The 26624-nt window shown below is 44.8% G+C and overlaps 1 protein-coding gene across 1 annotated transcript; it reads right to left on the bottom strand.

Annotated features, from left to right (window-relative positions):
- Positions 1-411: 411 nt before the first annotated feature.
- TERF1 (telomeric repeat binding factor 1) lies at positions 412-18399 on the bottom strand. Its single transcript, XM_081919818.1, has 9 exons — positions 18053-18399; positions 16138-16233; positions 14696-14826; positions 14347-14433; positions 13326-13472; positions 12688-12797; positions 10181-10284; positions 1995-2068; positions 412-801 (listed from the first exon to the last, which is right to left on the bottom strand). The coding sequence occupies exons 1-9, from the start codon at positions 18273-18275 to the stop codon at positions 643-645; spliced, it is 1131 nt and encodes a 376-aa protein (XP_081775944.1). The 5' UTR covers positions 18276-18399; the 3' UTR covers positions 412-642.
- Between the last annotated feature and the right edge of the window lie 8225 nt (positions 18400-26624).

The following is a 26624-nucleotide window of genomic DNA, read 5'->3' on the forward strand; positions in this document are numbered from 1 at the left end:
CCCCTATCCAATTTAATAGCAGGGTAGTGATTCCCAATTTGTTTTATCCAGTGCAAAAGACAACAATCACCATTCAAAAGAAAGTTCCTGGGATAGATACTGGAATTCCAGGCATATTCAACATCAGCCAAATATTACAGGATCCTTAGAAGGTGCACACACAAAAGAAATGGTTGGAGACTGCCTGCTTCACATGAATGCCTGAATAGGGAAGCTGTTTGATGCAGCTTCACAGTACAGCTAATCTTTATAGATATGTAGCTCCTCACATGAGACAACTACTAATGTGAATGCTTCTGACCATCTGGGGTTTTCTGTTTTAATTGCTTGTAGCAATTTTTATGCAACTGTGCAGAAGACAGGTTTGAATTTCTTATCAAGCTCTCAAGGGTAAAAGATAAATTATCATGATTCAATGCAAATCATTTTATTTGCCTGATAACCAGATACGCTACCTTTTCAAAAACCAGCTTAAGCAACAAGACTATTTAATAAAATATACTAATTTTTTTGTGTTAAACATACTTACACCAAAATGGTTTTCACTGGTCTGCTGTAAACTACATAAAGGAATCACCTGACAAGATCAGAAATGCAGTATAGGGAAGAGTGGAGTAAAACGAAAATATTTGGGAAGACAGCTTAAACCATGTTTAGTTTGACCAAAGTCCTCCATCTGTCTTTCAACATTACATTAGTCCGATGATTGAAGTCATAATGTAGAAGAATTTTAGTCCACTTTCCTACTCCAAACTCCTGTACACCCTTTTTCAATTTCTGGTCTTCTTCCCAACTCCATCGCTTTAAAAAACAAAACAAAACATTGTGATACTCAAATATGCACAACACACTTCAAAATATTTTCCTCTACTGTTGAGCTAACAAGCTGTGAAGGAAACCTGCAGTTCTTACCATTATGATTTTTTAAGACTGAAGGAGTTAAATCTTCTGCATACTTGTAGCCTACAGAAGTGTAGCATTTCAGGAATTGTTCCCACTAGGGACAAGGTCAATAAATCCAATGTTTTTATGGAAAAACTGTATTTAAATACGGGACTTGTTTTGATGGAAAGCTAATCTAGAAACTATTTTAGCAACCTTCAAATCTAGGGGTTTTTTTAATAAAATGACTATCAGCCTAATGACCATCTTTAGCATGACTGATTTTTCTACATCATATTTTTAGAAGGCAGAAACTCCTTTGAGATAAAAATGTATATCTTCCAACCAATCAAGCAGGGCACAACATTCACTTGCCAACTGAAAATGACTTTCTGAATTCTATTTTTAGCTGCAAAATTGTAAAAATATATAGACCCATGTATGCAAGCTAACTAAAAAATAGTGCAATGATTAACAGAAGACACTTACAACATTCACTTTGCCTATGGGAGAATTGAACAATGGCAACATTGAACAGAGTAACCACTCAGAGAGTTGTAAAAAGTCAACAGCCTTTTGAACATTCACAGTGTTCTTTCATGTAAAATCTTCTATAAACATCCGTCACTATTGAAATGGGTAGGTTCAGCTTGTTTGGAATTCTCAAAAGAGCTGCTTTGAGCTCTGAGATTATTTCAGTAACAAAGATTGTGAAGAAAAGCAGCGTATCTACTTATTTTAGGGAGAACCTGAAATTGTCCACAATGAACACAGTATTTTAAGTCTGGGATTGCCGGCTTCCCAAACCTGCTAGGCCAAGACCCTCTCCTGTCAAGCTGTGATGTCACTTGTCAACTCTGGAAAGGAGTTTCTGCGCAAGTAGGGCACCTTCATCTTCATGGAGGGCACAACAGTCAATGGGTAGCTAAGATGGCTACATTCCAATCTCAAAGGCAGTATCTAAATAGCAATTTCTGGGAATCACAAGTTTGGAGAGTGATGTTGTGGGCTTCTCATAGGCATAGATTGGCCACTGCAACAGCATGAAGCTGGATTCAATGGGCCCTTCTAAGGACATGGTCTGCATTTTATAACCCTTCCCCCATTCATACCTGTCTCTTAAAACTTGTTGACAGAGATAAAGTATCTTCTTGACCATTTTCAGGATCATGCAGCTCCCTCTTGTCTAGTTCAGGTAACAAACAAAATAAATATTTTGAATCTTTCAACTACAATGTATTATTAATGGCCTAATACTCAGAAATTTTCTTAATACAAATTTATTGCAAAACAGTGGAAGATAATTTAAATAGCAGTTAATTCTGTGGGCACAGCTTTGTTGCTTCTATAAGATAGTATGTACAACTACATCAACTAATAAGAGATAAGAACTAGGGTGACAAGAAAGCTTGCCAAAAATTTAGTTGTGTAGAGAGCCATATATGCACGGTTTACTTGCAATTTAGCAATAGCCCAGGGCAACCCAAAATGACTTGCAACCAACTAACCAGACAGATAACACACACACACACACACACACACACACACACACACAAAAAACAAAAAACAAACAAACCAAGAGGTATTAAGAAAAACAAAAACATCCTACCCACTTCTAAAAGGCAACAGATAGTTAAAAGGCCAAAGGCCTGGTTATAGGGGAAGGTTTTTGCCTGGCACCTAAAGATATACGATGGGGCCAGGTGAGCCTCCCTGGGGAGAGCATTCCACAAGTGGGGTGCCACCACAGAAAACGCCTGTTTTTGTGTTGCCACCTGTCAGGGTTTCTGGGAGAGAGGAGGAGATGACAGAGGAGACGGAGAGCGAGTGGGAGGAGGGGCAGAAGGATGAGGAAGAAGATGACGGAATTCTGAGGGAATCCACGAGTCTGAGCAGCGAGTCAGAGGATTCTCAAAAGGGGGTTACCTTAATCAAGCAAAGGGGAGGAGAAGGGAGAAGCGGAGAGGAGCCCAGTGGAAGACAGAGGAAGCAAGAGACGTCTCAGCCGGAACGGAGTAAAGGGGGTGGAGTCGTCAGCCTCTCGGAGGGAGCAGGATTAGGAGAGAACAGAGAGAGGGAGTTGGAGCAGGGTGTTCAGCCGGAAAGGGTGGAGAGCAGAGCAGGGGGTGGTGTAGCGGTCGAAAGAAAGGTCAGCAGCAACGTACGCGCGCCAAGTTCAAACGTAGAGGCGCGCGGAAGTGGAGAGAGCTCAGGGGAGGAGCCCGGCCCTAAAGCCAGAAAGAGGGGGGAAGAGGCGGCAGAGGATTCAGCCTCAGGCGAGTCACGGAGAGAGGGAACCCAGGGGGGCAGGAAGACCCTGCGGAAAAGAAAGGAGAGGAAGAGGTGGTCTAGAGCCAGGCTATTAAGTTGGTGCGGAAGAGGGGAGGAGTCAGAGGGGACTTCAGCGGTCTAACGTGGCAGACGTACGGCCACAATGCTGAACTGTATGAGAAGCAGAAATCTTCAATAAACTTTTCCTGTAAATAAGCTGCAACGGAGTGAGGTCTCTTGTGAGCTGGGACCAGTCCTGGGTGGCCGTGACAGTAAGTCCCCTCTCAGAAAGCAAAAATTTTTTTTTTGCGAAGCTCACGAACGGGAGCAGCCATGAGCGCTGAGGAGCAGCTGGTTGCATTGCGGAATCAGGTTACCGCTCTCACATCGGCAGTCATTGCTTCGCAGAAGAAGAATGACGACTTGGAGAAGACGTGCCAGGATTTGCAGGCAAGGTGGGAGCGCGCGGACAAGGCGGGGGCCCCAGGATCCAGAGCGGAGGGCATTGCGCTTGGACGGAGGGGGGGTGCCCTAGTTCCGCATTTTAATGGCAACTTGCAAGACTATCCCAATTTCAGAGCGGACGTTGTATATGCACTGCACTTACTCCGTCACGATTTTAAAGATGAGGAGGAGAAAGTGGGGTTCATTGTTTCGCACCTGCATGGGGAGGCCAGGGCTTGGCTACGCAATTTGTGGCGCGAAGATGGACCGGCCCGTCGCGATTCAACTGCGTTCATCAAAGCGATGGATTCTTGTTTTCAATCCTCTGTGGATGTGGACATTGCGCGCCGTCAAATGCACGGGCTGAGGCAGGGGAAAGCGACTGTGCGCCAATACCACTCTAAGTTTTTTGCATTGCTCACCGCCTTAGATTGGCCAAAGGACAGTAAGCCGGTCAGAGATCTTTTTTGGGAGGGATTGAGCCCCCCCATCAAGGATGAGATCGCTAGGGGGGACAGACCCCAGACCCTAGAAGACGTGGTGCACCGGGCTTTAGCTATTGGAATTCGACATGAGGGGCGTCCGTGGCACGAGGAGGACGGGCCCCAAGCGCGTGCGCAAGCAAGGACTCTCCCTTTTGTGCACAGGGATTTCAGCCGTGCGCACCCCTCGCCAATGGGGAAGGACAGAGAGGAGCCAATGGAGATTGGTGGTGCTAGGGCTCAGAAGCCATCCCAGAGCCCTGTCCCTGGTGCAGCCAAAGCGAAGCCTCCTAGAGGAACCAGGAAGTGTTACATCTGTGACAGTGCGCACCATATGGCGAAAGAGTGCCCCCAGAGGCTCCAGAAGCACACTGCAGCGCTGGCAACTGTAACAGCAGAGGTGCAACCAGGGGAGCAGCTTCAGGGAAACGACAGTGCCTGGCTGGAAGCAGAGCTACTGGGGCTCAGCCAGGCGGATCTGTAGACAAGCCCCCAGCATCACTGCAGAGCGTGGACCCTTTGCCTCCCAAACCGGCAGTTCTGCTCACAGCAACACTCCAGTTGCCTGATGGGAGACTCCTCGAGGTTCCAATAACGATCGATTCGGGAAGCAACGCCGACTTCATGGGACTGCAGTTCGTTAAGCAGCACAACATGGCGCTCCTGCCTGCAACGACGCCTCTGAACGTGGTCACGGTGGACGGCAGGAAGTTGCTGGGGGGGCAAGTGGTGCAGCAAACCCCTCCCATGATGATGCAGATTGGCAACCATCGAGAACTTATTAGTTTCAATGTCACCCACTTATCGGACACACCCATCGTGTTAGGCATGAGTTGGCTGGAGAGGCACAGTCCCGCGGTTGCGTGGTACCAGAGGCAGATCAACTTTTGTTCATCGTATTGTGCTCAGCATTGCTTTCAGACCGACCAGGGAGGAGAAGCTGAGCAGCCATTGCATCTGGGTATGGTGCAAACAGTGCCTCACAAGTACCAGGAATTCTTGGAGGTTTTCTGTGAGAAGGAAGCTGACAAGTTGCCGCCTCATAGACCTTACGACTGCGCGATTGATTTAGTGCCAGGGGCGCAATTGCCTGCTGCCAAGCTGTACTCCATGTCGGAGGACGAAATGCAAGAGCTTCGGGAGTTCATAGACCATAACCTCAAGCGAGGTTTCATCCAGGAATCTAAAGCAGCGGGAGGCAGCCCTGTTTTCTTTGTGAAGAAGAAGGACACGCCCCAAAAAAGGCTTATAGTGGATTACAGGTTCATCAACAGCTTGACTAAGCCCAAAGCTTTCCCCATGCCCAAAATTGACGACCTTTTAGCGACCGTCAGGAGGGGCAAGATTTTCACCAAGCTGGACCTACGTGGAGCTTACAATCTCATCCGCATCCGGAAAGGGGATGAGTGGAAGACCGCCATGTTCACCCCTCTGGGCACATACGAATACAGAGTCATGCCTTTCGGCCTCCAAAATGGCAGCCACGTTTTTCAAGCATTTATGCACCACGTGCTAGCAGGTCTCCTCTACAAAAAGTGTGTCTGCTTTCTCGACGATATCCTGATTTTCTCGGAATCGCCGGAGGATCACGATAAGGACGTGAGGGAGGTCCTGCAGAGGCTGAAGGAACACAGGCTGTACGCCAAGTTGGAAAAGTGCCAGTTTGATGTCAGAGAGGTTGATTTCCTTGGCTACAAGTTGTCCGACGAGGGACTGGCCATGGACAGGGCTAAGGTTCAAGCGCTGTTGGACTGGAAAAGCCCTCGAAATCGGAAAGAGGTCCAGAGGTTCATCGGCTTTGCCAATTTTTACCGCAAGTTTATTAAAGGTTTTGCGAACGCGACGGCGGCGATCACTGACACCCTCAGTTCCAAGAAGAAGAAGTTCGTCTGGACCGAACAAGCGGAGCGGTCCTTCCGGACGCTTAAAGGTCTTTTCGCCTCCGAAGAGCAGCTGCTCCACGTGAATCCCGGCAGACCCATGCGGGTAGAGACCGATGCGTCAGATAGAGCGGTTGGGGCCGTTCTTTTGCAAGAGGATTCACAAGGCAACTGGCGACCGGGTGCGTTCTACTCCCGGAAGCTCAGCAAGACGGAGCGCAATTATACCATATGGGACAGGGAGTTGTTGGCCATTCATGCAGCTTTCAAAGCGTGGCGACACTTCTTAATAGGAGCCAAGCACACGGTGCAGGTCCGCACGGATCACAAGAACTTAGAGTATTGGCGGACGGCTAAGTTGCAGACCCAGCGACACATGCGCTGGGCGGAGTTCTTTGCGGACTTCGACTTCAAAATAGAATACATCCCAGGAGACTCCAATGTTATTGCAGACGCGCTGTCCCGAAAGCCGCAATACTTGGAGGAAGCAGCTCCAATCGCAGCAAAGCACATTTTCGCACCGCAGGCGTGGACGTGCGCTACCATCGCAGTCGACCTGGACGCGGTGCGACGCGCGTTGCAAAGGGATCAGTTTGCACAGTCTAAGATGGAGGAGCTACGCGGAGGGTCGCGACACAACGATGAGTTTCAATTACAAGATGGACTTTTGACTCGTAAGGGTGCCCTTTACGTGCCCACCGACGATCTTCGAGCCAAGGTTTTGCAACAGTTGCATGACGCCCCTAGTGCAGGCCATTTCGGCAAAGAGAAGACGATGGAGTTGGTGGCTAGAGACTTTTGGTGGCCCCAGATGAGAGGAGAGGTGGCGGACTACGTCGCCAGGTGTGATATCTGCCAGAGGTCCAAACCAGTGCACCAGAAGCAGGCGGGATTGCTAGAACCGCTGGAGACACCGCAGCAACCGTGGGAGAGGGTAGCGTTGGACTTTGTTACAGACCTGCCCAGCTCCAGAGGTAAGACGGCGGTGTTAGTGGTGGTGGACTTGTTCACCAAGATGGCGCACTTCATCCCTTGTGCCAAGGTGGCGACGGCAGAACAGACCGCAAAGCTCTTCATCGATCACGTCTTCAGAGTGCATGGACTTCCGCAGTCCGTCTTGTCCGACAGGGGGCGCCAGTTTGTTTCCACTTTCTGGCGAAAGCTTCTGGGCATCTTGCACGTCAAAATCAACCTGACATCGGCGAGGCATCCACAAACCAACGGTCAAGCGGAGAGGGTCAACGCGATCATGCAGCAGTACCTGCGGTGCTACGCCAACCAGCGACCTGCGGCGTGGGTGGACTATTTGCCGATGGCTGAATTCGCCTACAACAACACGAAACACGCTTCCACCGGGGTGACGCCTTTCTTCGCGAACAATGGCCGTCATCCCAGAACCTTCCCGAGATTTGCGGCACCAGGAGGGGGGGGGCCTCAAGATGCCGACCAGTTTGCAGCGGAGTTGCAAGAGGTGCACGAGGAGCTGCGGAGACATTTGGAGCTGGCAAAACAGGCGTATAAGGTGCAGGCCGATAAGCACAGGAGGGCGGGAGAGGACATCCAGGTTGGGGACTGGGTGTGGTTAGCAGCCCACGCGATGCCGGCCAGGTCATTGGCCAAGAAGAAGTTAGGACACAGGCAGCTAGGGCCATATCAAGTTGAGGCTAAGATCAATCCGGTGGCTTTTCGTCTAGCCCTTCCGGAAGGTTCCAGGGTGCACCCGGTCTTTCATAGGTCGGTGCTCACTCCCTACAAAACCCCACACAGGTTTCAAGAGTCAGGAGCACCCCCAGAGCCACGTAGGAGGGCGCCTGAGAGGGGGGAATCGCCAAGACCAGAACCTCTTAACGAGGTCACAGAGATACTGGACTCGAGATGGGGGGAAGAGGGAGTTGAATATTTTCTCGCCAGGGAGGGCACACCAGCCGCTGCTAATAGTTGGGTGCCAGGCTACGAGTTAGACGAACCCCTTTTGAAAGAAGAGTTCCATGCACTTTTCCCACATAGACCCATGCCAGCTGAGTACTTTGATGACTGGCTTTTCACACCCACATTGTCTGATAGCACGTTCAGGGGTTTCTCTTCCCCCGAGGAAAGAACACCAGAATCAAGCCCGCCCAGGGGATCGTGCTCGGGGGTGGACACGGAAACCCCTTATTGGTGGGAGGAGCAGCCAGAGGAGGAATGGCGTAAGAGGTGGCTGATAGGTCCTTGGCGGGCAGCACCGGAGGAAGTAGCGATGGAAGCAGAGACTGAGAAGCATTTGGGGGAAGAACCCGACTTCGAATACACTTACACAGAACTGCCAGCGGAGAACATTGACGTAGACGACCTGTATCCTGAGCCTACCCCCGAAGAGCCGCAGTTTCCACAACCGGTCCCCGGCGAGCGGGAGGGGGGAAGGGGGGGCTTCGAGGGGGGGATGGATGTCAGGGTTTCTGGGAGAGAGGAGGAGATGACAGAGGAGACGGAGAGCGAGTGGGAGGAGGGGCAGAAGGATGAGGAAGAAGATGACGGAATTCTGAGGGAATCCACGAGTCTGAGCAGCGAGTCAGAGGATTCTCAAAAGGGGGTTACCTTAATCAAGCAAAGGGGAGGAGAAGGGAGAAGCGGAGAGGAGCCCAGTGGAAGACAGAGGAAGCAAGAGACGTCTCAGCCGGAACGGAGTAAAGGGGGTGGAGTCGTCAGCCTCTCGGAGGGAGCAGGATTAGGAGAGAACAGAGAGAGGGAGTTGGAGCAGGGTGTTCAGCCGGAAAGGGTGGAGAGCAGAGCAGGGGGTGGTGTAGCGGTCGAAAGAAAGGTCAGCAGCAACGTACGCGCGCCAAGTTCAAACGTAGAGGCGCGCGGAAGTGGAGAGAGCTCAGGGGAGGAGCCCGGCCCTAAAGCCAGAAAGAGGGGGGAAGAGGCGGCAGAGGATTCAGCCTCAGGCGAGTCACGGAGAGAGGGAACCCAGGGGGGCAGGAAGACCCTGCGGAAAAGAAAGGAGAGGAAGAGGTGGTCTAGAGCCAGGCTATTAAGTTGGTGCGGAAGAGGGGAGGAGTCAGAGGGGACTTCAGCGGTCTAACGTGGCAGACGTACGGCCACAATGCTGAACTGTATGAGAAGCAGAAATCTTCAATAAACTTTTCCTGTAAATAAGCTGCAACGGAGTGAGGTCTCTTGTGAGCTGGGACCAGTCCTGGGTGGCCGTGACACCACCCTTCGAATCTCTCGTGAAGGGGCTACATAAAGAAGTGCCTCAGATGATGATTGAAGAGTCTGGGTTGGTTCATATGGAGGCAGGTGGTCCTTGAGGTATTCTAGTCCTGAGCCATTTAAGGCTTTATAGGTCAAAACCATCACTTTGAATTGGCTCTGGAAACAAACTGGCAGCCAGTTCAGTTGGGCCAGGATCGATGTAATATGCTCAAACTGTCTTGCCCCAGTAAGCAACCTGGCCACTGAACTGTGCACGTGCTGAGGTTTCTGAAGAATCTTCAGAGGCAGTCCCACTTACAACGGATTGCAGTAATCTATCCTAGAGGTTACCAGAGCATAACTACAGAAATTAGACTCTCCCTGTTCAGTCAGGGAGGCAGCTGGGCCACCACCTGAAGCTGATGGAAGACACCACTGAGGCTACCTGAGCATCAAGTGACAGAAAAGGATCCAGAAATACCCCCAAGCTACATACCTACACCCTCAGAGGGAGTACATAGCCCCATCAAAAGCAGGCAATCTCCCATCCGTCTAGTCTAGGGAACCACCCACTAACAGTTCCTCAGTCTTATCTGGATTGAGCTTCGGCTTGTTGGCTCTCATCCAGTCCATTACCAAGGCAAGGCAATGGTCCAGCACATGAACTGCCACACCTGCAGATGCGTGTCAGCAGCATATTGCTGACAACGTACAGTCATACCTCGGGTTGCGAACGCTGCGGGTTGCGAATGTGCCTCCCACATGGATCACGTTTGCAACCTGAGGTATGACTGTACTCCAAACCCCCAGATAACCCCACCCAGCGATTTCATGTAGATGTTAAACAACATCCAAGTAGGACCAGAACCACGGTAAGTTCTAAATGGTTGGTACAAAAAATAGTTTAAGGCTGTGATCCAGGTATGCATGCACAGTAATTATAAGCAGTTTTCTTGTATTTAAAAACTTACAGCAGTATTTCAATTATTTATCCACCAAAATTAAAATGGAGTTCATATACACTGAAAGGATTCCAGCACTTACTTTGAAGAGCACTTCCTTTTCTCCTTATTTTTCTCTGGGGAGTCTGTAGTTGCCATGAATCCCAAGGTACTTGACTAGCTAATGAACAAGTTTGTCTATTTGAGCTATAAAGGAATGAAACATACATCAATTTCAAGCCTTGATACTTAACTATTTTGAATTCATGCTAGAAGATATTTTTCCAGTGGTTTTTCTTTGATAGATGGAGTTTATTTGAGGGAAGGGTGAGATCAGAATTAAGAACAAAATCAATATAACTTTGGCCACATTCCACAAAGCTTAGTGCCTCATGCTGCAAAATACATTCCCCCAAACATAGGCAGTGATGAAGTGGATGTCCAAATAATATTTTGCTTTGTATCAAATTAGGACACTCTACCAACATTTTATCCTGCATATAGAAAATCTGTCACCATCTCTCTCAAACTTCAGAATCCTCTTTGATATAAGTAAACTGGTAACACTATATTTCAGCTGCATTCATCATATTATACAGGGACACGTGATGCTGTGGAAGTAAATACTGTACCCAATTTTACTACTCCTGGGTAGGAATCTGGGTTTTAAAGTTCTATGTTTGACCAATGCTGCTACTTTTACCATTCTGTAGTGCCTTAACATCTTCAGCCATGCTGCCTGATGCTGACTCTCCCTGCATCTACCCCACCCCAGGTCTATTTCAGAAAGCTCCCAGGCTAGGGTTCCAAGGAAAGTTGCATCACTGCCAACCACTCTTGGGTGCAACACCATCCTGGGTAATGGGGAAAAGTGAATAAGAAGGACAGATTGATATAGTTATTGTGGGGCACCTCCAATTTACAGCGCCCATTGGCAGAGCAAGAAAAAGCTTCTCTCAGTGTAGTTGTATTTATAAACATGAACACATACAATGCTTTTGAGATGGAGATGCTATACAGAAACCCTAATGGCTTACTAGAGCAGTGTTTCCCAACCGGTGTTCCGCGGCACACTAGTGTGCCACGAGACGTTGCCTGGTGTGCCGTGGGAGGGAGGCGGGCGAGTCGGGCGGCGAGAGGCTAGGAAGCAAATGGATTGCGAAGTCTGCCAGGTTCAGATTCGGGTCTTGGCTGTTTCCGGCAAGTGCAGATTCGGGCCTCGGCTGTTTTCGGCAAGTGCAGATTCTGGACTCGGCTGTTTCCGCCGGCCCAACTCGCCGATCCCGCGCAGTACGTAAGAATTCTCGAGGAAAGGCGCAGGCGCATTCCTCCTCGGAGAGAGCGGCCGTTGGTGTCCAAGCCGGCGGCTGTGCTGGCTGAGGGGAGCGCGGGCGGCGCCGAGTTCGAGGCAGCAGCTGTTCCGCCCATGGCGGGGCTGGAGATGGTCCAGCAGGGAGCCGAAGACCGGGTCTACCGGGGCCTCTTCCTAGGCCGGCCAACTGTGGCGAAGCACCGCTTCCCGAAACGTTACCGGCACCCGCTGTTGGAGGAGCGCCTGAGCCGCAGGCGGACGGCGCAGGAGGCCCGCTCGCTACTTCGCTGCCGGCGGGCAGGTGGGCGCGCCTCAAGACTGGACTGCGCGGGGCAGGGGCGCGGGCCGGGATTCCATCTCCTTTAAATTGCATGGCCGGCCCACCTCTTTGCAAGGAGTGCGGTTGGGAATTGCAAGCAAAGCAGCCACGCAGCTCGATTCCAGTCGTTAGTGACCGAAACTAATTCCCCCCCCCCCCCCCGCTATAGGCAAGGAAGCTGAAGACTGGTTATGGAAGGCGGTGGGCTAAGCCACAGGTGTTCTGGTTTGCGAACATTTTTCAGAAGCCAAACGTGCTCCATTTTGCGTGCCATGCTTGTGTTTTGCGGTCTGTCTGCTTTTGCTGTTTATTTTGCATTTTTGTCTTTCTGACTTTTTTGTTTTGTTTTTGTGACTGATTGATTGACTGATTGGGTGACTGCAGTACATTGTTTATTGCTTTCATTTTATGGATCAATGGTCTTTATCGATAGTAAAATTCATGTTAAATTGCTGTTTTAGGGGTTGTTTTTAAATGTCTGGAATGGATTAATCCATTTTGCATTACTTTCAGCCAAACAGGCCCAGGTTGTGCACTGAATAAAGTATTTTATAATTTTTCATATTTGTTTACTTACTATTTCATAATAAAGTAATTATAAAATACTATCTTTGTGTTTATTTGATTCCTATTAAAGAGAGTTACTTTATATATAGTCAATATAGGCACAGAGTTAATTTTTTTAACATTTTCTAATGGTGGTGTGCCTCGAGATTTTTTTCATGAAACAAGTGTGCCTTTGCCCAAAAAAGGTTGGGAAACACTGTACTAGAGAGCTAGTGATTTTCCAACTTATGCCTCTACTTGCTAAATTTTACTATGATAAAAACATGACAAAATGTAGTCTGGAGCTAAGGAAAATATGGTTTCCTGACTATTCAGGAATAAATCCCTCTTGCACCTACAGTACCCTTGCTATAATAAAGCTGTAGTAACAAGAACCAGGTTCAATATTTATTTAATTTAAAGTGATACTAACCTTTGTTTGGTTTCCAAAAAGCTTTCTTTCTTTGATTCAGTTACACTGTTACACTGCAATTGTAACATTATTTTTCCTGAACTTCTAGCTTCCACTTCTTTCATAGCTTCCTGTAAAACAGAGCAGAAATGCCACTTTAACTAACCAGCAGCAAAAAGTAGTGCATTGTTCTTAGAAATACTATATCCATTTCTTGGGGTGTGGGGGGAGTAAAACTACACTACAATGTTAAGAACAAATTTCAGTGATTAACGTTCACTCATCTACAACTTAAAGACAGGTACAGTGGACCCTCTGGATACGAATTAAATTTGTTCTGGGGGTCCATCCGCAACCCGAAAAGTCCGCAGGCAGAGGTGTCGCTTCTGTGCACATGCATAGTGTGATTGAGCGTTTCTGCGCATGCGGCATGTATACTTCTGGGTTTGCTGCATTCATAACCCGAAGGTTAAGTATCCAGAGTGGTATGTAACTAGAGGGTCCACTGTACACATAAATTGGAATTTTTCAAACCAGGTTTATATTTTGCCTTGTCTTTAAAAGAGGTAAGCCATTTTTCTCCCCTGTTTTTAGTATTTGTTTAATTTTCCATAAAGTGATATTCATGTGAAGTGAGATTTCCCATTGCTTCAACATACCTGCGTTAGAAAATCAGATTTTTCACTCAAGAAAATACTGATGTATGATTTGATGTTCTGAATCAAAAGACTGAAACTGAAATTTCGGAGAAATGGATGATATGGATCTTTCTGTTTTACTATTGCAGCCAGCTTCATTCGCAAAGGCTAAATGCAAATAAATCAAAAAATCAAAAATTAATATATATATATATATGATCAGGGTTACATTGTATTGTATCTTACTAAGGATATGCACCTTTATAAACAGCTGTAGTATGTTATTTCTGCCTTCTAGGAGCCAAGATTCAAGAAGTTCAGTACAGGTAGGTTCGGTCCATTTGTTATCCTGGTACAAATCACATCACTGCTGCACAAATTACCCTTCTTTTATCTAGCATTTTCAATCTAAAAGAATATTTTGCTCTATAGACTTGTTTGCTAAGAATAAATTTTCAATACTTCTCCATATAGTTACAGATGGCAAAATGCAGAGTGGCTATCCTATTCAATATAGGGAACTTGATTCTCATTAGTCAAGATCTTTGATGAGCAAGAGCAATGTCTTCTAGTCAGCAGCTTGGCTTGGGAAAATATGGAACCCTCCCCTGCATGCTTTCTGCCATGCAGATGAGGAGCAAGGATGAAGCAAATCTGCCTTGCTTATTTTGAAGTTACTACTGCTACTACTACTACTACTACTACTACTTTTATTTATATGCTGTCCATCTGACTGGGTTTCCCCAGCCACTCTGGGTGGCTTCCAAAGAATTATAAAACCACAGTAAAACATCAAACATTAAAAACTCCTAGGCATTTTCTGATTTTCTCCTTAATTTTAACTGATTTTATTTTTCATATCTCTTTTGTAACCCTATTCTACACAGTAATGCAATATATAATTTGACAAACAAGCAATTAGCTTGGTAAATTTGCATATTGCTCATTTATAGGCACCTGCTACTTTTTAAATTTGTTCCAGACCAAACTGTCTGGAGTAATCAAGCTTCTGGACTCAAAAATATTGAAAATTCAGTATTACCTCATTTGAGAGAGATTCCGGAAATATTCTTTCGAGGACTTCTGCGGACTCTGTAAAATATCCTTTTTCCATATACACTGCTACAGCCTACAAAGAAAGAATACATTCTGGATTGATTAAGAGGTGTCACAATTACACAAAAATTTGTAATACTGTATGGGAGCAAAGCTACTTCTGCAGCTGAATGTTACATGACCAATCTTTGGTAATGGTCTTTCCTAAGACTCAATCCTATGGTCTTGCTTGGACAGGTCAATGATAGTCCACGAAGAAATTTAAATGAGTGATGCTCTGACTTATTTCCATGGCACATTCAAGCAAATATGGCTGCATGGATCTACAGACATACCTGAATCTGAATTAACCGCTTGATGTCTTCATGCAGCTTGTCTTGTTTGCTTTGTGTTTTTAAAAATGAAGTCCAGATTAACAGGGCTTTTTCCAGTGGTGAAGAGTCTTCATCATCCCCCAAATGAAAACCTTAAAAGGAAATAAATTGAGAAGGGCAAATAGTGTATTTCATAAAGAAGACACACACAAAAAGGACACTAAAATTTACCAATCATCATATGCCTCCACATCTGATGGTTTTAGGTGCCCCTTGCCGTTTGTTAAGCCTCGTTTGACCCTTACAGAATTAAATGTGACCAGTTTTTGTTCTATCAACCAAATGTAGGGTAGTAAAGGCAATAACTCAGGGCAGACTAGAGAGTCATGGAGGGGAAATTGCTGTGGTCTGTAGGAAATGTCTCCCTTCTTCAGACTTCCTGATCACTAGAATGGGGATCTAGAGTGTTTTACCTGGTGTTAGGTAATCAGGACAGATGAGATATTCTTTTGGTTTGCTATCTGCTGCACTGCCCATCAATCCCAGTGCCTGAGCTGACAGAGAAGATATTAGAGGTGGTGTTGAAGACTCCTATACCATTAGTTCTGGGGGAATTCAACATCCACACTGAGGCTGTTAATTCTGGTGTGGCTCAGCTTCTAGGCATGAATAATATTGTCACTGCAGACACCCAGCCAAAGAGTATGAATGGAACTGCTCTGTCAAACTAGGAAGACCCCCTCTTGGATATTCTCAGGACCTATGCATTTGAGATTGAGATACAAAGAACCATGACTTCAAGAAGATGGAAAGAAATAGAAGAGTATTCAGGGTACAGCTTCTCATTCGGCACCAGATGGCATCTTGAAGTGGTAGCACATTATTTGCTGCTTCTGAGTGGCTCCAAAGCCCAGAACAAAGGCAGACAAATGTAGTCTCTTATTGCTTTTAACTTTTCCCAGTGACTTGTGCAAGGGATCACAAATAACAGCTTTCTATCAAGACCAAACAAAACTTTTAGACACCATTCATGACTGTTCTTTGTTATCTGAGTCTCATCCTTTCCAACCCTATGTCCAAGTTTAGACTGTAAGCTCCTGAAAACAGCAGCTTTTGTTGCTTTGTTATGCCACTCTGTGAAGCACTGCATGCATTGTTGGCACTAAACAAAAGTAGCCTCATTTGATTTATCCGTACAGGTAACTTACAACATATGCACATTTAATTTGTGCACATTCAGCTTTATGCTTTTTTTAAAAAAACAAACAAAACAACAACATTAAAAGTGTTTTTTTTTTCAATCCCACCCACCATTGAACCAATATGTTTTGACTATACACTACTTTGGCCTTAGGTGCTATCCTCGGAATGTAACCCCAGTGTAAGTTGGGGTTGCAAAGGAATATTGTAAATATTGTAAAGGAATTACAATGCAAACTGAATAAATTTAGCAGAATATTTACCAAGTGATTTTCCTTCTGCAATATATGCCAACAGCTGACAAAGGCACACTGTTTTCATTTGATGAGTTTCTATTTGATTTAGTCCTTTGATAATAGCTGGAGAAAGAAAGAGCATACATGATTAGATGAATTTTGTTCCTATAGTGCCACTGTGTGGTTATCAGTATCAGGAACCTTTTCTGTATATTAAGCACAGTTACTTGAAATGAAGCTGTGCTGAAGTCAATGGCACTATCTTTCAAATAATTTTATTTAGGACTGGAGCATTCAAGGGCAACTTTTATTTAGTGGCTTACACTGATGCACTCATTCTAAAATATGACTAGTCAATCTGTCAATGAGATTCATATTTCCATGCAATTAAACAACAATAAGTTTTAGAGTTATTTTGACCATAGAGGGAGCCAGAGATCAACAGATTTTTCAGGCCAATTTTCAGCATAAATAAATTTCAGGACACTTTTAGGTTGAATGGTGGTAACAACCCAATTTCCCCCCAGTGTGACAGTCTGAAGTAGTTACTTAAGTCATAAATGTATTGTCTTTGTAAATTTGTCTTAGAAATAATGCAGCACATAACAGCAAACATGATACAATTGCTCAACAGTTTGATACCGTATTTTAGTGTTCATTTATTATTTGACTAGGTCATCTCAGGCAGAACATACTAATCTGCCAAATTAATCTAAGAGGGAAGCTTTGGTTTCTCTTCCGTAGTTACAACATCAAGGATAAGCATTCCCTTATAAGTCCCTGTTCTAAAACCACTGGAATTGTTTTTTTGACTGCTTTTAACTTGTGTTTTTAAATTTGGGAGTTTTGTTGTTTAAATTAAGGGACATGGGTTGTGCCTGGGAAGAGAGGAACTGGGAAGAGCTGGCTCTGGGCTACATAGCTGCCATGATGACGAGGGGCCCAACGTGTCAACCAGCCAACGCAGGTGGCAGGCCACACTCTGGACCTTGTTTTCTCAACTGGGCAGCAAGAATCACTTCCTGTTGAGATTGAGGCTTTCAGCACCTTTCCCATCTGTAGAGGTGAGGGCCCTGGGAAAGGTGGTACACCTTAACCTGAAACTGTTCTTACCCTGAAGCACCACTTTAGCTAATGGGGCCTCCTGCTGCTGCCGTGCCACCGCCACGCGATTTCTGTTCTCATCCTGAAGCAAAGTTCTTAACCCGGGGTACTATTTCTGGGTTAGCGGAGTCTGTAACCTGAAGCGTATGTAACCTGAAGCGTATGTAACCTGAAGCGTATGTAACCTGAAGCGTATGTAACCAGAGGTACCACTGTATTTCAGAGGGACCTTGGGACAGTTGCTATTTCTCAGCCTAACCTTCCGCACTGTTAGAGAGGATAAAATTGGGGGGGAAACTATTCCTTTAATACCCTGCGCTTGTGATAACAAATTTAACGCTAAATAGCCTTTTCTCTCACAGAAAATTCCCCAGGAGTCTGAACTTGCTGTTCTCCAGGGCAATCAGATTGGTGGGATGCGGAAAGTTTCATTAGGTACTGCTACAGATGTGTTGGTTGCATTTAGAATGTGGCCAGCAAGCTGCAGCTTTACAGGGCCATCACATCTTGTACCTGTACCTGGGCTAACACTGCAACTGCTAAAAGTAGAGGGACACCTCAAGGGAAAATAAAACAGAGGCATGCTTGGAACCATTCACACTGGCTTTGCAGTTGCTATTTGTGTCCTCTTGTCTCTCCTAATAAACTAATATTCTCTCTCACACACACGTACTCTCTCTGTGTGTGAGTAAATCCCCCCCCCCCCACGGAAGAGGCTATTGTTGTGTGGTAATTTGCGAGCGAGCTTTTTCTGCTGGCGCGAGGAAGGGGAGGAGAAGCTTCACAGCTCCGGCCCCACCAGCAGCCCACCCCCTCTCCAGCCGGGCCAGTCACTCACTCAGCGCCTGGTCTCGGCTGTTCTCGAATTCCCTCCGGTTGCCCTGACAAAAATGGCGGCACTGGCAGCGGCAAGCGAAGTCCAGCATCCATCCGGCGGCGACCGCCTCCACCTGAGAGAAAGGAATCTGCGCCTCGTCACGGCCAGCCGGACCTACCGCCGCGGGAGTCGGTCGAGGGGGACGAACTGGGCCGGAAACCGTTAAATTCGCCTCTACGTCCATTTCCGAATCTGGCGCGCTCAAAACGAATACTTATAACTCCGCCCCCTTTTCGCTCAACCGTCCCGCTACGTCACCGGTCCCATTCTGGCCACGCCTCTTCCCGCCGCTTCGCGGGCCATCTGGGAAGGAGTCCCGCTTCTTTCCTAGATATAGAAGGGAGGGGGGGAGGATTATACACAGCGCTCACTTCCGGACTTTTATTTAATGCTGCCCTCTTTTTCCGGGGCAGGATAATAACACAGAGAACCGTCCCTGACTCTCCTTCTTTTCTGTATTGCGAACAAACATTTTTTATGCTTTGTTTTGTGACCAAATGATATTTTCTCTTCCCTCTTTCTTTGCATGGCTGCTGCATGTTTTTTATTTGTAATTATCCGTCTGCCTTTAATCGATCTTTTATATTTAGTTTTAATTTTATTAATGTTTATTTTTTTATGAACCCCCCGCCCCCCCTGGTTTTCAGCTGCGCCTTCTTTATCTGTAGACCGCCTTGAGTCCTTGTCAGGGGGAAAGGCGAGATAAAAATAAAAATAATACGTAATAATAATGTTCGATGAAAGTGTTTTCATTGTGCCAGTTTGGCAGCTTTAGCCTTCTGGAGAGGCTGAACGATCAATGGGGAAAAGTAGATGTTTCATCACATATCCCTTCTCCAGTCCCAAGGAACTTAGGGTGGCACATCTCATCCTCCCCTTTTATGTTCACCACAACCCTGTGAGATAGGCTAGGCTGAGATATCAGGACTTGCATGAGATCACCTCTTGAACTTCGTGGCTAAGGATTTGAACCTTGGTCTGCACAGTCCTGGTCCGCCACATAACCACTTCAGGGATGGGGAAAACCAGTGGAGCTCGGGTATTTGTTGAACTACAACTCCCATCATCCCTGACCATTGACCGGGCTGGTGGGAGTAGGAGAGCCACAGGTTAGCCACTTCTGCAGTGCACCACTGGTATTGTTGACTATTTTAAGAAGGGTTGACTGTGTGGACGATGCAATCCTTAGTTCTTCAGAGTTTGGAAGAAGCATTGGCTTTTCAGCTCTTAAGTCAGGGATTGTTCCATATTTTAAGCAGAAAAGTGGAGACCACATCAGACATCTATAATAAGACTTTTGTAGAAGCCGTTCTACTAGACCCAGCCAACGTGACCAATGGTTAGGGGGTGATGGGCGTTGTAGTCCCACAGCTAGAGGGCCACAGTTTCACCACCCTGCTCTAAAGAGAAGTTATAATGATGTGACTTGCAAGTGCACCCCTTTTTATATGCCATTTTTATATATAGTCATCAGCAGACTGGGAGAATTCATTACATCCCACCAGAATGCAGCTTGATGGAAGAAGGACATGATCTCTCTAACTCCCATTCTCTCTGCAAAGAGACCCCTTAGGAGCTATTGGATTTAATAAAGCCTTTTCCTTTCATCAGCTGAAGAGTTCCTGAGGGTATAACCCAGCACACTGGGACTTGGGTTGCTTTTGATTACATAAAAGAACAGTGTTCTTCATAGCAACTTGCTTAAATTGAAATGGGCATGACTGCATTCCAAGAAAGCTTGGTTCTAGTTGGTTTGATGCTAATTATTACCATTTGATTTAGTGCTGAGATCAGCTAGTTCTCATCATTTCCTGCCAAACTGATACTGAATTGAACTGTTGTACATGCCACTGAATTATTGTGGAAAATTAGAGTGACTCTTTTCCTTGGTTCTCCCTACACTGTTTTAACTTTCAGGTGAGATAATTTTTCAGCTTTCCTGCACTGGTTTTCAGTGAGGACTCCCCTTTTTACTATTTGGGTTGAATTAATAAAATTGTGCAAATTTTAATTGTGGGGTGGGGAGGTTGTGGGGAGTCCACTGTATTGCCAGTCAAATAGGATCACGATAAGCAAACAAGCATCTTGCTACAATTCCACCTTCGTTTGTATTTTTAAAAGTTTCCATTAGGGTGTTTATTTGAAATTAATTAGCAAAATTGTGCAAGATACATTTTTTTAAAAAAAGATTATCATCCCGCCCCAAATTTCTTTAAAACAAGTACAAGGAACTGAAAGACAAATATATTGTTGTGAGTTTGGGGTGGGGTGCGCTGTATGTCTGAGTTCCTTCCAATTCATGGAACCAGTTGCGATTCAAATTGCTGGAATAGCCAGGCAAGATCCTTGCTAATGGCCCAAGTATGGGTTGTTAAGGTAACAAAGGAATTGGCTCTGACAGAGGGCAAATGGGTGGGTCCCCCTCTTAAAAATGTCTTTTAGTTAGAAAGACAAAGTCCAGAGTTGAGGCGTGTAAGCTAGAAGCAAGATTGCAGGCTGGGCAGCTGAGAGACAGAGCCGTGCCTGATCTTTGCTTGAATCCAAGGTTGTGGTTTGTGCTTTGCTTGAATCCAAGGTTGTGGCTATGGGAGAAGCAAACCTTTTTGGGGTGTTAATGTTGTGAGCCCCTTCATTGTAGGCTCAGGTTGTATATATGTGTAAATAAACCATACATCATAAAGACACTGCAGTATCTGCTGTCCCTCATTCCAAGGAAACCAAACCTTGGAAAAGCATGATTGGCCTGGTTTTAGAAACAATTCTCTCTATGCAATAAAGAATAGATAGCAGATGCCTGGGCAGAGCACATAAATAAAGTCTTTCCTGTTTTGATGACAGAAATCAGAAAAATACAAGAGTGGGTGAAAACAAAGATGCTATTAATTTTAACTTCAGTAAAGATGATAGGTCACACTGATTTAATGTAATTTAACTTATTGTTGGGTTTTAAACTGTTTATATGCATATTACAATATTTGTAATCTAGGCGATGTTTGTATATATGTTTGTATATAAAGGGGTGAACATTAATAGCCCATAACAGAAATGCTACATATGTAACAAATGATCTCAGAAGAGATTAAGCATATTTGGATTTGGTTGATTCTAGGAGAATATGGAATGAGAACAAGAAATATGGGTGTAGGAAGACATGAATATTCAATAACCATTTTGCACAATCCCCTTGGGTAATGTTTATGCCTTTTAGTGTTGAGAAATATTTAGTGACAGAAATATTTATGGGAACTGAATTCTGGCATGCATGCATGTGTATCCATGGAAACTGTACAACAAATTCCTACCCTAGCTACTTATTCAAAACCATAATAACATTTCCCATACCAATCACAGCTCAACAGTAGACCTGAATTTCATCAACCTGCAGTCATTCTACAGATAATCTGCTTAACATAATTTTTAAATGGAAAAATGGTTACTTTTTTTAAAAAAAACATTCTGGAATCTAAGGCTGTACCCAGCAGACACAACAATCCTATTTCTGGAGTGCCACCAGCAGAGCTCTGCAGAGTATCTGCAGCCTGGGCACTCAATGGTAGTGGCAGCAGCAGCTGAAGGTAGGGCAGATTAGGCAACATCTGGAAGGCCTCTGGTTCTCCACTCCCTGATCTTCACCTATCAGCTGGATCATCCACGCAGAAGGTACCTTCTTTCTGGTACCATTTTCTACTGTTTCTTATGGACATGAATTCTAATTTCCCTTATTTTATCTCTAACTGTTGCCAATATAGTCAACTTGCTAAATCCAGAAAGGTGAAATATAGACTACTTGATTTTCACATTACAAAAATGTTGTGTCTATACCAGTGCTGTGTGTGTGCATGCACACAGCCTTTTCCCTGTGAATAATTTCACAATTCCAATATGCTAGTGGTTGGGAAATATATGGAAAATCTTTATTCTGAATCCTGAATATTCCTTACACATTGTTTCCGGGTAAATCACACCAACATCTGGATAAGTTCTTGAGGCTAAGGCTTCAAATTAATCTCACATTGTCTGTCACTGATTAAATTAAAACACAGGCAAGTTGTTGTTTTAGCTGAAGCTTAACAAGGCAAAGATCTGTCTATAGAAACTGTTTATGCACGCACATTTCCTTGTAGAATGAAAGGTTTCCTTAGAAAAAAAGAAAGGGGGGGCAGGGATAAGGAAATTACATATGAAGAGGGGGGAGAGACAACATAAGAGAAATGATGCAATACCATGAATGAATTAAAAGGAAATGTAAAAACAAGACCTGCCTTTCAATCCTTTTCTTGATTATTAAGTATCACATTTCTCTTGTATTTAGGTTATATCATTAAGGTAGTTTGCCAATCACTTATGCATTACAGTTTTTGTATTGCACTGTTTTGCTATTGTAGATAATATCATTGCTTTTGTGCCCTGCTATGTTCAGTAACCCATCTTCATTTCTGTCCTGTGGAGATTTCTGGTCAGCAGTGCCCTCCTTATCATTAGGCAGAGTGAGGTAACCACCTGAGGTGGCAGATGCTAAGAAATGGTGATGCCAGCACCCTGGCTGTTCCTTCTCATTCCTCGCCCAGCCATTTGCCTCTGCTGAAGGGAAGAGCCATGTGTGTCATGCAGCCTGTCCCACAACCCCCTGAACTAGCTGGGTGCCCCAGGTGCAGACAAGATTATTCCCTTTGCTAATGTTGGAGAAGTAATCCACTGCCAGGCCGGTTTCTGGCCATTTTTCCTCTTTCATAGGCATATACAGTCAGATTATGAGTTTTTCTTATCACAGAAAGGAACTGCTTCAGCAACAGCCCATTCTGTGGCATCAAGTGGGATACCAAACAGAAGAAGTTCCCCAACCCCTTTGAGGACTCTCCTGAACAAGGTAGGATGGTGTGTGTGCTTGTGTGCAGGGAGTGGCTTCTGGTGGAGGTGAAAATCAACAAAAAACAGACTTCTATTCTAAGACAGGTGAACTTAGGTAACTTTCCGTAACTTCTTTCCATGAGCATCCTTACATTAATTTATCTTAGGATTTAACCCTGTGTGAAGAGACCTGTTTCATCTGCAGATAGGTAGCCGTGTTGGTCTGCCATAGTCAAAACAAAAAAAATTCCTTCCAGTAGCACCTTAAACTTAGTTGGTCTTTAAGGTGCTACTGGAAGGAATTTTTTTTTGTTTTGACTGTTTCATCTGGTTAGGGCAGTTCTCCAAAGCTCATATTAGCAAGCCACTCATGGGAAATCTGCAATATTGTTGACTGTGTGGGACACTTTCTGTCCCCAAACCTCTAGCCTGGAGTTTTAAATTAGTCACAGGATCCATGGCCCTTATGCAGGAAAAAAAATATTTACCGGTAATCTGATTCTCCTGTCGTTTCCAGACAGGTAACAAACAACATATTGATGTTTCAGCATGCTTCATTAGAATGAACACTTCATCATTATAATGCAAAGAGAATGTTTTTGTAATGGATCCAGCACTAAAAGCTTCGGTTTTCTTAAACCTGATTATTTTTATCCACTTGTTTTCTACAGGCCCACAGCTTTGTCCTGCATCCTCAGGGAACCATGATGGTAACTCAAGGATGTGGTCAGTCAGTCAATCATTCAGTTACTTTATTTGAATCCATGAAATAGAAATGTAGCACTGCCAGAGTGATACAGTGTGAAATATAAAAAAATGATTCAATAAAAAACACAGTGAACATACACCAAAGCTTCACACACAGAACCTGAATTTTGGTTGATTGACGATACTGGCAAAATAAACATACGGAGTAGTGGGAATTACTTGCTGGCCAGTTTAAAACCCAACCTTCTCCAGCTGATAAAATGGTAAGTACACCAGCTGTTTATAGAAGGATAATTAATACGTTTGAAAATTTGCTCTTTGATTACTTTGTAAAAGATTTATGTCATTAACAGAAAGTCTTCACTTTATAACAAAATTAGAATCACCCTATGGAATGCCCTTCCATCAGACATCAAAGAGATAAACAATTATATGATCTTCTGTAGACATCTGAAGGCAGCTCTGTATCGGGAGGCTTTTAATGTCTGGTGTTTTGTTGTGTTCTTCTATATTCTGCTGGAAGCCATCCAGAGTGGCTGGGGCAACCCAGTCAGGTGGGCAGGGTACATGTTAATCATTATCATCCTCAACCTTTAATGATATGCCTTACAAAAAACATTTTAAGGATTTGTTAGTTGTAAAATCTAATAAGAACAATAAAAATCTTATCATGATTAGTTGTATAATCTAATAAAAATCTGCCAACACAATGCTTCTTTTTGTAAAGAAATTATCCCATTTCAGCTTTCACTAGTTACTATCAATAGAAATGAATGAGACTAGTAGATTCTCCATGAATCTCCTCTGGACATGATAAGAATTCTAGTGTAGTGAAGTGCATTCTCTGATCAGGACAATAGCAGCTGATGGAGTTGATTTAGAGTGGAAATGTGGGTTGAACACCTTTTTCTCCTAGCATGGCTGCTCCAAGGAAAATCTAACAGTTGTTTTAAAGGGGGGAAGGGGAAGTTCTGGGAGATCCAATCAAGGATGGCCCATGCCATCATGTCTGGGCTCAGGGCCAGCCCACCCTTGACACAGTGTGAAGCAGCTACCTTGGGCAGCAGAAGCTGCTGAGGGTTCATCCCTGTGGGCACCCTGCCTGCTCCCCTTGCCACCGTTAGAAAAGTAGCACCGGCATCAGTGACGATCTCATGAGATCTCACCAAAATCTCACAAGAAGAGATTTTGTGAGATTTTGGTGGTATCATGTGAGATTGCACCCGAACCTGCTATCAGTGCGTGCCACCACTGCATAGACGAGTAAGGGATGCTTCAGTGGGGGAATGTTATCTTTGAATTGGCCCAAGCTTGGTTTGTAGATAGGCTGAAGCATGATTTCTGGAGGATGGCAAACCTTAAACTGGATTGGTCTGAAACATTGGTTTTACTTCAGCTGGGTACCCATTGGCTAGAACTAGGGCTTGTAGCAAGAAAACCCTAATCACTGTGCTCTGCAGAGATGTCATCTTAACAGGAGGTCCATTCTGCACAATATAGGAATGAGGCCTTTAGCACTGACCATTGAAATTCCTTCTTGTTAAATATTAGAGAGGTGCCATCTCTTCTGCCTTTTTGGCACCTGCTTAAGACCTTCTTTCAACAAGTCTTTTAAGACAAGATCTTTCCCCATCTTTATTGGAATTGCACTTAGATACTTTTAAGCAGTTTTAATTGATTTTTATCTTGTTATGTTTGCTATGCTGGGCTCTTTCAGAAGGAAGAGTTCGGTAGATATTTAATAAACAAATAATTCTACACTGTCATGGAAATAAATCACACTGTCCAAATTCTGAAAATGTAATTAGTTTTGACCCTCTTACTTCATATTTTGAACGTTGATCAGCTCTTTAAAACAGGGAAGAGGGCAATGGTGCTTGATCCCTCCACACTTACCATTTTCCCTGTCAGAATCACCCCAAGCTCCTTTAGTCTGATGCCTTCATTTTGTCACGTTTCCTTCCTGTCTCGAATTCTGCCTGACTTCACGTTTTATTTACAGATCAATTGTTCTCATTCTTACTGCTCAATGGTCTTTTAACGCTTACAAAAATCATTTTCTTTTGTGTGTGTGTCAAATATTTTAAATAGAGTACAATAAATATTGGTTAATGCAAGGCTGTTTGTAAGAAAGCTGCATCCACTCCTAATCACATGCAAACTCCCCTGAAGACACTTTGAATGCAACGGACAGGATATGAAGGAAGGAATGGTGGCCTTTTGGTAGTTATAAGAGCCAAAGACTAGATACAGACTGTTAGAGAAGACATTTGCAGGTACCGGGGATTGATTTTGAAAATATCGAGATACTGGAGCAAATGCTAACATCAGAGGATGTCACAGCACTGGAATTTAAGAGAAAGGGCATGGTCCAGCCAAAGTGCAGGTCTTTTATGTCAATGGAGGTGGGGAGAATGTCTCAGTGTGCAAATCTTATTTGTAAATAAATACTGTCTTTGTGCAAATCTGGCTGATGATAGAAGATAAATGGAAGGAAATAATTTTATAAAATTATACAGTGGTACCTCGGGTTAAGTACTTAATTCGTTCCAGAGGTCCGTTCTTAACCTGAAACTGTTCTTAACCTGAAGACCACTTTAGCTAATGGGGCCTTCTGCTGCCGTTACACCGCTGCTGCACAATTTCTGTTCTCATCCTGAAGCAAAGTTCTTAACCCGAGGCTAGCGGAGTCTGTAACCTGAAGCGTATGTAACCTGAGATACCACTCTACACTGTGTGTAGAGAAAAAGCAGATGGTGAAACTTTCCTCCTGGTCTGAAATTGCCCCTTGCAGTCCATTCTTCTGTTCACAGGTGTCTGTGTGGGAGGGGAGGGATATTTTGGTGATTAGGAGGGGGGGTGTAGAGAGCGAAAAGCCACCTGAACCAGTAGCAGATGGCACGGTGGGGCACTGCCACCCAACTGACCTCCAGGAGGTAGAGGGGGAGGTGACAGCAAGGTCTGCATGATGCAGTGC

Source organism: Podarcis melisellensis (assembly GCF_964234715.1).
Source record: "Podarcis melisellensis genome assembly, chromosome: 7".
Classification (NCBI taxonomy): Eukaryota; Metazoa; Chordata; class Lepidosauria; order Squamata; family Lacertidae; genus Podarcis; species Podarcis melisellensis.

What these genes read in the sequence shown, in the direction of transcription:
- TERF1 (XM_081919818.1), bottom strand. Translation starts at nt 18,275, where the DNA reads ATGGACGTAGAGGCGAATTTAACGGTTTCCGGCCCAGTTCGTCCCCCT. An exon ending in AGCGGTTAATTCAGATTCAG is followed by an intron (nt 14,434 to 14,695) that starts GTATGTCTGTAG and finishes CTTTCTTTGTAG; the next exon opens with GCTGTAGCAGTGTATATGGA. An exon ending in CGGAATCTCTCTCAAATGAG is followed by an intron (nt 13,473 to 14,346) that starts GTAATACTGAAT and finishes ATTTGCATTTAG; the next exon opens with CCTTTGCGAATGAAGCTGGC.